This window comes from Onychostoma macrolepis, chromosome 05 (assembly GCF_012432095.1).
Source record: "Onychostoma macrolepis isolate SWU-2019 chromosome 05, ASM1243209v1, whole genome shotgun sequence".
Taxonomy (NCBI): domain Eukaryota; kingdom Metazoa; phylum Chordata; class Actinopteri; order Cypriniformes; family Cyprinidae; genus Onychostoma; species Onychostoma macrolepis.
In genome coordinates, this window is record NC_081159.1 from 25,482,826 (window position 1) to 25,494,446 (window position 11,621).

Consider the following 11,621-nt stretch of genomic DNA (forward strand, 5'->3'; position numbering starts at 1 on the left):
ATACTGGAATGCAGAAGAAGCGGACAAGAAATTAAATATTTTATTTGTTTTAATTTGTTTAAACGGGACTAATATCAAGAATATGAAAAAACAAGATACTGTACATGGGAAGTAACTAGCTCCAGACGATGGCGGTAATGCAACATCAAGGATGCAAGCTGCCGTTAAAACCAAAAGAAGAAGAAGAAGAAGAAGAACTAGTAGCAAAGAGCCAGCCAATACTCTTTTTTTAAAATTTATTATTAACATTTTATTATGCTTATAAACATAACAGAGGTGACATTAAAGGCATAACACTTTGTACACAATATACAAAATATATCAACAATGTATCAATGGCACCAGAACACATACAAAGGAGAATTAAGAAAAGAGAGAGAGAGAAAAAAAAAACAATAATAATATTGATTGGTATGAAATATAACAATGAATAAATAAGAAAAACTACAGAGTGAAAAATAAAAATTAAATAAATAAAAAGCCAGCCTCTTTGGAAGTAGTTTGTGTATACGTCGTGCGTCACAGTTCCTACGGTGAGCTGTCATGGCTGCCTCCATAGAAAACATGTCAGAGCAGCATAAAACACAGAAGACGAATTTCACATTATATTACTGTGTATGTTTAATTTCAGCCGCCAAGCCAGTTTGCAGAGTCGCAGATATGCTCATGTGTGAATCATATTATGTGATAGGAAGTATTTGAAGCGGTGTGTGAAATAAATTATAGAGGATTTTTCGATCATTGAGCGTGAGTATTGAGTTCACCTCCAAACAAAATAGAGTACAGAATGCTCTGGTATTATATAGCAATACAATGTACTTTATATATTTCATATTCATGTACTATGGTGTTTACAAGGTGCACCATGGTATCTGTGACCAAAATCATGTTAATATTACTTTGTAAATGTGATTACCATATTTATGGTTTGTACATGCTGCTCCAAGGTAGAATACCAGATATAGAATGATGAATGCTACTTAACTAAAAAATAAATTAAAAAACATTCGTATACCATGGTATTTTATGTTAGTGTTGAATAATCCTCTTAATTTCACTAATGTTCAGTATTGGTATAAAGTATATCTGAGTTTATGTTGTAATTTTGTGTTTTATGCAGGTGACTGTCATAATGGCTTTAGTCAGCCTTCGCTCCTGTGGCCGTCTTGGTTTTCATCTGGGTCTCCGTGCGTATGCCACTCGACCAGTTGGCACCCCAAGAAAGCGGGAGCAGCAAGATGACACCCCCGTGTTTCAGTATGTGGGGCAACACAGGAAGCCCCAAGGGAAGGTGTTTGTGTGGGGCTTCAGCTACACTGGAGCTTTAGGGATCCCTAGCTTTGTAGTGCCGGACAGTGGCAGAAAAAAGCCCAGGAAGTACCAGCTCACACCTTACCGCCTGGATACTGAACAGAAGGTGATGTTCTACCCTAACTTAAACAAAAAAGTACCCAAAAATGTGAGAAATATTTTGAACACTGCTGTTCAAAAGTTTAGGGTTGTTAATATTTATTTAATGTTTTGAAGAAGTCTTATACATCTACTTTTTTTTGTTTTTGTTAAAAATACAATAAAAACAGCATTATTATGAAATATTATTACAATTTAAAATAACAGTTTTCTATTTTAATATATTTTAAAGTGTAATATATTCCTGTGACGGCAAAACCGAATTTTCAGCAGCCATTACTCCAGTCTTGAGTGTCACAATTAATCTAATATGCCGAGATTTGTTTTTTAAAAAACATTATTATCAAGGTATTGCTTAATATGTTTGTGGAAACTGTGATGAGTTTTATAGAATTCTTTAATGAATAGAAAGTTCAAAAGGACAGCAATTCTTCGAAATCTTTTGAAATGTTTTTACCGTCAGTTTTGATCAATATAATGTGTCTGGCTGAATAAAAATGAAAAAAAAAAAAAAAAGAAATTTTTTTGAACGGTAGTATATGATATGCTTGTTTTTTTTTGGTAGATTTCCTCAGCAGCCTGTGGATATGGCTTCACCTTATTGGCGTCTAATAGCAGAGATCTGACCAAATTGTGGGGCATGGGCCTTAACAAAGACTCCCAGCTGGGTTTTCAACGTACTCAACATGACCGACGTAAGAAACCCCAAAATACCATTGCACACCTGTCAGTAACTCATGCTCTTGGTAAACCATTTCCAACAGTGGTTTGAAATTATCATCACATTAATTGCGTGGTACTCCAAGGTACTTGTAGTTTCGTGAGACTTTTTTGTTGGGGAAGTAGGGTTGTTACAGTAAAATTTTTCATCTCTGTTCTTCTCTGATGGTAGCTAATGTGAAAGTGTTCTTCAGCACTTCCTATTGAACATGACATGGGAAGATCCATGTAGTGGCCGTTGATGATCAACTCAGTTCCTCTTTAAAGGAATGAACTGCCAACCGAATCTACTGGAACCATTACAACTATCAACAGACAACCTTTTCCTCAAGCACATTCCTAAATCAGCTGCTTTGTCTTGTTTTTGCAGATAAGAGTTACGACTATGTCCTGGAACCGTGTCCAGTGTCTCTTCCGCTGGTGAACCCTCAGGAGACACGAGTGCTGCAGGTCTCATGTGGACGTGCTCACTCACTAGTGCTCACAGACTCTGAGGGAGGTCAGCAAACACTGCTTTGTCGTATAACATTTCTGAGCTTTATTGTTATTATAGAGCACCTTTCTGTTGAATTAAAGTTGTATTTATAGGTGCTCAGATTCTATCTAAAGTAAATACATTTCCAATAAAATGAAATCATTGAGTTCTAGTGTGATGAGTCCTTCATGTCTCTCTTTCTCTCTCATTAGTTTTCAGCATGGGTCATAATGCTTATGGGCAGTGTGGGAGGAGGATTGTGGAGGATGAAGTGTACAGGTTTGTCCTTCAGCAGTAGTAGTCCAGTATTTTTCACCAAAGGACTCTATTTCACATTATGTTGTGGTGGCTAAACCAAAATAATTTCTTTCCCTGTATCCCATTAGCTTTGTATTTTAACTGCTGTTTATGTCTGTTTTATTTCATGAGTTGCTTGGAGTGAAATGATTATTCAGCATGACGGGGAAATGCTCATCATTGTCCTTTTAAAGTTTTTGTGGGTTTTTGATTTGAGCAGTAACATTAGAGGCAATACTATCAACTCAAAAACTAACCATTTTATCCAAGAAGAGCATATGTACGTACTCTGGGTTAATTTGCTAATAATCTTTCTGGGCATAAAGCTTAAGCTGCTTTTATTGAAATTTTATTTGAGAATGGTAATCCTTTTCTTCTGTTTCCTGCAGTGGCAGTCATGTTGTTCACAAGATTGAGGGCTTTGACAGTCGAGTCACCCAGGTATGTGACAACATTGGTACTTTAACATTGATTAATTCATAGTTGACGGTAAATGCAACAATATCAGCATTTAAAAATAGTGTTTACAGACATTCTTAGTAGTTATAATAATTCCAATTAATCTACTTTAATCTAATTGATATTTCTACTCTCATTCTTTTGATGGAGATTCACAGGTATAAAGTTGAATCTCTGAAGTCCTATTCAACCCAAAATCAAAAGAAAAAAATCTTTAATTACCTTTTTAAAAAATGCGGGGTTGCATTCAAACATAATTAAGCAGCATTTTTCCACTAAATGATAAGAAATTTTTCTTGAGCTGCAAATCAGCATATTAGAATGATTTCTGAAGACTGAATGTAATAGCTGCTAAAACCTCAGCTTTGCCATCACAGAAGAAATGAAAATGTAAAATATATTATTAAATTACAAAACAGCCATTTCATTTATAATGTGATATTTCACAATTGTTTGGTATTTGTGATGAAATAAATGTAGAGTTTGTGAACATAAGGCACTTCTTTCAAAAACTTAAAAAATCTTACTAACCCCAAACCTTTGAATGGCAGTTTTTGTTAAAATCTTAAAGACTGTGCTCCTCAATTAAAGGGAGTTTTTACAAGGCTATTTCAATTTCTCTTGGACAAAAGTGCAGTGCCAAAACTATGGAAATACTCAGTGATTCAACCTGTGGCTAAAAAACCAGGTGCAAGTATGCCACATGATTATCGACCTATTGCAATAACTTCTATATTATGCAAAACTATGGAGCGAGTTTTAGCTAATTATCTAACTTCATGTGTGGCCTCTAAGCAAGATCCACTTCAGTTTGCATATAAGAGAAATAGAGGCACAGATGATGCTGTACTGACTCTTGTTAATACAGTTACTAAACATCTTACAAATCCTAAAGGATATGCTAGGATTTTAGTTCAGCTTTTAATTCAATGAAGACACATCTTCTTTTAAAAAGGTTAGTGGATCTTAATATTAAACAAGGGCTCGTCCTCTGGATTAGAAATTTTCTCTCTTGTCGTCCACAAAGAGTCTGTGTTAGAGGGGTGATGTCTGATGTGCTCACTGTGAGTAATGGTTGCCCACAAGGTTGTGTTCTTTCCCCTGTGCTGTTTTCTATTTTTACTAATGAATTTACAATTAATGAGGAAAATTTCAGACTATTTAAATATGCTGATGATATGGCCCTGGTTGGCCTGTTGGACAAAACAAATCATACATATGATCTGGCCTACCTGACCCACATTAAGGCTCTTGAAACTTGGTGTTGCTCTAGCCAATTAGAAATTAATGTTGCCAAGACTAAAGAATTAATTATGTGTACAAAACGAGATGTGATATGTGAGCCGATTTCACTTGAGAGTCAACAAGTTGAAATTGTGGAACACTAAGTATCTCGGATCAATTTTGGATTCTCAGTTGAGTTTTGCTGATAATTCAGAGTATATTTTTAAAAGATGCTCTCAGCGACTCTTTCTTCTCAGACAGCTTAGTGGTCTTGGTGTTAGTAAGCACATTTTGGAACTTGTGTATATATCTATTGTTGAAAGTGTTTTAACGTTTCATCTTTCTGTCTGGTATGAGCATCTAAATTGCAGACTCAAGAACAAACTTTCCAGAATTGTATCCTTGGCAAATAAAATAATTGGCAGGCCTCAGAATCAATTAACACAACTTTACGTAGAAAGGACAAAGGCGGCGGCGAGAGTTATTCTTGCAGATGGCTCTCATCCTCTTTTTAGCCAGTTTGAGCTCTTGCAGTCAGGTAGACGTTATAGAGTTCCCCTAGCAAATAAAAATGTGTATAAGAGGTCCTTTATCCCCAATGCATTTAGAATTATTAATTCAGCAACTTTTTAATTAATCAGTGTTTAAGGCTTGAATTGTATCCATTTTTTCTTTGTGTTGTGTTTGTAACGTGACTAGTTATTGTGATTTTATTTGTATGTTGTTATTAATTTTGTTGTGTTGGTGAGCCAAAGACAATTTTCCACTCAGGTGGACAATAAAGTTGTACATTAACATTAACATTAACTTTACATAAAGATCATAAAAACTGATTTATACGGTGGCCGAGAGCGCTCAACGCACTGCAAACAGAAAAAACACCTGCAAATTAAGAAAACAACTTCATCAATTTGACAACACACACGCTGCAAATACTCACAACTTTTGCGCTGCAAATAAAATTCTTTATTTGGTTGTGTTGTGAGCATTTGCAGCACCTGCTGTCAAACTGATGAAGATGTTTTCTAGATTTGCTGGTGCTTTTTCTATTTGCATGTGTCTTCTGAAGTTGCAGCGTGTTGCGCTCTCTTGGCCACCGTAGATTTAAGGACCATTAAGATCCCTGTGCTCTGTGATTCCTACTGGAACATGAAAAAAATTGAAATTATCATTATTGTAATGTAAAAAATTAAACTGTATTAAAATTGTAAAGTACATTTTCCAAAAAACCAAAACATTTTGGAATTTTTGTATTACATTTATTTTATTAATATTTTTTTAATTATGTTTTTCAGAAAATGAACAGGATGACATTTATTTCCTAGGATAAGGATAATAAGAACTTGGGTTTATATGCATTTAATTACTTTAAATAATTACCATGAAAATTGTTACAATTGAAAAGTCAATTTATGCAAAATAGGATTTATTGTTATTTTCTTTTTGGAATTTGGGCTGAACTATCACCTGGACCTTCTTTGTGAGTCTCACTCCATCTGTCCTGCTCCTCTCGTCCTGTAGGTGGCTTGTGGGCAGGATCACAGTCTGTTTCTAACAGACAGTGGCTCGGTGTATGCCTGTGGGTGGGGTGCAGATGGACAAACAGGTTTGTTTCACCATCCGTCTGTCATTATCTTTGTCTCTTTTCTTTCAGTCCCTCCTTTTGTTCCACTCCATTATGAAACCTACCTCTAGGCATTTTCCAAAAAATGTATCCAGACAACATTCGGTGACTCACGGCTCATACTTGTACACATCAGACCATGTGACCCTTCCCTCAGGATTAATGTCTCTGGTATGTATTTTAAGGTCTGGGCCATCACACCAAGGCCTCCTGTCCAGTACCCATCGGAGGAGATCTGGCTGGGGTCAAAGTTCAGCAGGTGGCCACATATGGAGACTGTAGTTTGGCTGTGTCCACAGATGGCCAGGTTTTTGGTTGGGGAAACTCGGAGTACCTGCAGCTGGCCTCTGTCACGGAGGCCACACAGGTAAAGAGCATAACTGGCAAACAAAATACCTGTGATTGTTCACTGTCATAGAAGAAACACTTCTACGGAGTTATATATGGATTAAAAAAAGACCAGGCTGAGCAGCTCACTTGTAAAGTCTGATTTCAGATTAGCTCTCCACGGCTGCTGGCCCTGAGGGGTGTGGGTCGAGTCAGACAGGCGGCATGCGGAGGAACACAGGTGGCTGTACTGAACGGTAAGATTACACTCAGGCAATCGACCCTAGAGTTTGCTGGAACAATTCAGTGCACTTAAAAAATGACCACAAGTATTATGGTGCTCTCTGAAGTACAATGTAAATAGTACATGAATATGGTAAATGGCACGATAAAATATTTTATGGTGAGTACTTAAACTAAACAAAAATAATATTAACATTAATATTTTATTTGATTTCAAGTGATGAAAATGTTTTGTTCTGGTTGTAGTTAACAATAATAACCCTGATGCTATACAATTTAATATGCTAGGTTTTGCCGCCTTATAGATTCTTATCCTAAATCAGTGTTTTCCAAACTGGGCTTTGTAAGTTGTATTAAATGTATTAAGTCATTTTAAAAACAAACACTTAATAAAAAAGCTGAAATATTCTGTGTTGTCTGGCATGTCATGGTAGCAGTTAGTAAAGAGAACTCTGAACATACAAATGTGTTGTATTCCTCAATTGTAAGTTGCTTTGGATAAAAGTGCCTGCTAAATGAATAAATGTAAATGTAAATTATTAAAAAAAAAAAAAAAACTCAGGGGATGCTTTAAGTATATATTTAAGGGTATAAACAAACATGGGTTTATTTTAGCTTTTCATTTTTAAGTTTCGTTTACTTTATAGAAATAATGTAAACAAATATTTTTTATTAATATACAGTAACACGAAGTAATATATTCAAATACTTTGAAATATTTTCTTCCAAACCTGGTATTAATACCTGATACCATAAACAATCATAGTACTTTTGTGCTTTACCAACACACACACGTATATATATATATATATATATATGCAGTGGGGCAAAAAAGTATTTAGTCAGCCACCAATTGTGCAAGTTCTCCCACTTAAAAAGATGAGAGAGGCCTGTAATTTTCATCATAGGTATACCTCAACTATGAGAGACAAAATGAGGAAAAAAAAAAATCCTGAAAATCACATTGTAGGATTTTTAAAGAATTAATAGGTAAATTCCTCGGTAAAATAAGTATTTGGTCACCTACAAACAAGCAAGATTTCTGGCTCTCACAGACCTGTAACAACTTCTTTAAGAGGCTCCTCTGTCCTCCACTCGTTACCTGTATTAATGGCATCTGTTTGAACTCGTTATCAGTATAAAAGACACCTGTCCACAACCTCAAACAGTCCAACTCCAAACTCCACCATGGCCAAGACCAAAGAGCTGTCAAAGGACACCAGAAACAAAATTGTAGACCTGCACCAGGCTGGGAAGACTGAATCTGCAATAGGTAAGCAGCTTGGTGTGAAGAAATCAACTGTGGGAGCAATTATTAGAAAATGGAAGACATACAAGACCACTGATAATCTCCCTCGATCTGGGGCTCCACGCAAGATCTCAGCCCGTGGGGTCAAAATGATCACAAGAACTGTGAGCAAAAATCCCAGAACCACACGGGGGGATCTAGTGAATGACCTGCAGAGAGCTGGGACCAAAGTAACAAAGGCCTCAAATCCTGCAGCGCCAGACGTGTCCCCCTGCTTAAGCCCGTACATGTCCGGCCCGTCTGAAGTTTGCTAGAGAGCATTTGGATGATCCAGAAGAGGATTGGGAGAATGTCATATGGTCAGATGAAACCAAAATAGAACTTTTTGGTAAAAACTCAACTTGTCATGTTTGGAGGAGAAAGAATGCTGAGTTGCATCCAAAGAACACCATACCTACTGTGAAGCATGGGGGTGGAAACATCATGCTTTGGGGCTGTTTTTCTGCAAAGGGACCAGGACGACTGATCCGTGTAAACGAAAGAATGAATGGGGCCATGTATCGTCAGATTTTGAGTGAAAACCTCCTTCCATCAGCAAGGGCATTGAAGATGAAACGTGGCTGGGTCTTTCAGCATGACAATGATCCCAAACACACCGCCTGGCAACGAAGGAGTGGCTTCGTAAGAAGCATTTCAAGGTCCTGGAGTGGCCTAGCCAGTCTCCAGATCTCAACCCCATCGAAAATCTTTGGAGTCCGTGTTGCCCAGTGACAGCCCCAAAACATTACTGCTCTAGAGGAGATCTGCATGGAGGAATGGGCCAAAATACCAGCAACAGTGTGTGAAAACCTTGTGAAGACTTACAGAAAACGTTTGACCTCTGTCATTGCCAACAAAGGGTATATAACAAAGTATTGAGATGAAATTATGTTATTGACCAAATACTTATTTTCCACCATAATTTGCAAATAAATTCTTTAAAAATCCTACAATGTGATTTTCTGGATTTTTTTTTCTCATTTTGTCTCTCATAGTTGAGGTATACCTATGATGAAAATTACAGGCCTCTCTCATCTTTTTAAGTGGGAGAACTTGCACAATTGGTGGCTGACTAAATACTTTTTTGCCCCACTGTATATGAATTTTATGCATATTTTAGGGACAAAGAGGTTCCATGGTGTATATATATATATATATATATATATATATATACACACATATGTGTGTGTGTGGTGAATGAATATTTTATAGACAAAGTGGTTACATGGTTTGTCATTATCATAATTTAAAATGCTCAATGGATTTTAATATTTGAATGCACAATTGTTGAACCAGCTATACAACGGTTTAAAAACATAAATTGTTGCTTTGAATGATCTTTTCTTTGCAGTGCTTATGTAACAAATTAAATAACTCAATATCTGTAGAGGAAGGAGAGGTGTTTGTTTGGGGTTTTGGAATCCTGGGAAAAGGCCCGAAACTTTCCGAGTCTGCTATCCCGGAAAGAGTGCCAACCACCTTTTTTGGGAGGTCAGAGTTCAACCCTACAGTGAAAGTCTCGTCCATCCGCTGTGGACTCAATCACTTTGCAGCCATCACAGGTAATCTACAGTCAAAACGTTATTATTTTGCATTGATATTAAATGATTATGAGATTCTGCTGAAGATATTTCAGAGATTTTAAATGTGCTCTTATGCAGGATACTGTTAATGTTCTTTCTCCTGAAAACACCTGCTATAAGTGCTTGCATAACCATGGTGGTATTAACTCCAGTCTGTTTCCTGGCTAACATCCATGTAAATAGAAGGCTGAGTTATTTGCTACATGAATATTGCTTTCAGATCGAGGTGAGCTGTTTGTTTGGGGTAAGAATGTGAGAGGATGTCTTGGCATTGGAAAACATGATGACCAGTATTTTCCATGGAGGGTAAGAAACCAAAAACATTGCATTCTTTCTTTTAACTTGACAGTGTAGATTGCAGAGCTTGGGCTGCCAATTGTTTTTTTTTTTTATTGTTTTTTTTTAACCAAAATAATGACAAGCGCTGTTTAATTATTCTAATGAATCACAAAGATCAACATTTTCTTAGAAAAGTTCCCAATGAACAATTTCAACTTGTTGCATTAAGTGAAAACATTGAATAGACTAAATATATACTTTAATTGTCGTAAATTAACAGAACTATATGCAGTAGACATATGTTTTCTTTATGCTAATGCTCGTCATTTGTTTTAGGTGACAGTGCCAGGCCACGTGACGGATGTTGCCTGTGGTGTCGACCACATGGTGGCGCTGGTCAGATCAATCATATGAGACTGTCAAGGCAAATTCGTACTATTATATCAGGCACTTCAGCGAACACAATCAGAATGCCACGTTTCATTATTTCTCCAGAACCTTTGGACTTGTTACAGGCCCTCACTAAGGAGTCCTCATGTCACTCTGCATCAAGCCAAGGCTGTACTTAAGGTGACAAGGAAATGCGACACCTTCGCTGCTGTTGACGGTGCTGATCTCAAAAATAGACACGAGTCTAACTGCTAAATAACTCAAGACCTCTTAATGAGTCTTATGTTGGCTACTTGGACATTTTGGAAGTTTGCTCTAAATTATATATTGTCATCACCTGAGGTAGACACTGTGTGTTCACAGAGACATTATCTGTGCTGTTTCAATATCTGCTTTTCTTGTTAAAAATCACACTGAATTGTCAACTTGGATCTGAAAACTGTACAGCTACATGAAAAGTATATTTAAATTAAAATGCATCTGGCTTTACTGTGCTGTAGCAGAGGTTTTTGCCAAAGCACTACCCATCTTTTTAAAACTATTACAACTTTTGGAGTAATGAATTATCTGTCCCTGCATTTGTGATTTACTGATTAACAAACAACCTATATTTGACCCTGGACCACAAAACCAGTCTTAAGTTGCACGGGTATATTTGTAGCAATAGCCAACAATACATTGTCAAAATGATCGATTTTTCTTTTTATGCCAAAAATCATTATGATAATAAAGCAAAGATCATGTTCCATGAAGATATTTTGTAAATTTCCCACCATAAATATCAAAACTTACTAATCAAAATTTTGATTAGTAATATGCATTGCTAAGAACTGCATTTGGACAGCTTTAAAAGGTGATTTTCTTAATATTTTTTATTCTTTTGCACCCTCAGATTCCAGATTTTCAAATATAGTCCGAGCCTAACAAACCATAAATCAATGGAAAGCTTATTTAATCAGCTTTCAGATAATGTATAAATCTCAATTTCAAAACATTGACCCTTATGACTGGTTTTGTGGTCAAGGGTCAAATATATTATAAAATAGCATATATCATCATCATACCTTTGCTAAATAACGGTCTCAAAAGAACAATGACTTTGTTTTGCCAGTTTTATGTTAATTGAGCAATTACTAGTTATTAACTATTTTAGAGCATAACTGATTAAATAAAAATAAAATATTCTAAATGATGGTGGTTTTCCAGGCCTGAAAACATCAAATTATATATAAATTTTTACTATTTTCAGGTGGCTGCAAAAAATGTATAAATATAAAGAAGCAGCGACTTATAACGGATCAT

The 11,621-nt window shown here is 36.2% G+C and overlaps 1 protein-coding gene across 2 annotated transcripts; it reads left to right on the forward strand.

Annotated features, from left to right (window-relative positions):
• Positions 1 to 203: 203 nt before the first annotated feature.
• Positions 204 to 10,808, forward strand: rcc1l (RCC1 like). Of its 2 annotated transcripts, XM_058775433.1 has the most exons (12): positions 295 to 747; positions 1,121 to 1,417; positions 1,976 to 2,105; positions 2,501 to 2,629; positions 2,818 to 2,884; positions 3,292 to 3,343; positions 6,107 to 6,191; positions 6,395 to 6,576; positions 6,706 to 6,793; positions 9,456 to 9,629; positions 9,871 to 9,956; positions 10,266 to 10,808. In XM_058775433.1, exons 2-12 carry the CDS (start codon positions 1,133 to 1,135, stop codon positions 10,341 to 10,343), a joined length of 1,356 nt encoding a protein of 451 aa, XP_058631416.1. In that variant the 5' UTR covers positions 295 to 747; positions 1,121 to 1,132; the 3' UTR covers positions 10,344 to 10,808. The 2 variants fall into 2 exon arrangements, with proteins under 2 accessions (XP_058631417.1, XP_058631416.1); XM_058775434.1 differs by lacking the exons at positions 9,871 to 9,956; positions 10,266 to 10,808 and having other exon boundaries at positions 204 to 747; positions 9,419 to 9,547.
• The last annotated feature ends 813 nt before the right edge of the window (positions 10,809 to 11,621 follow it).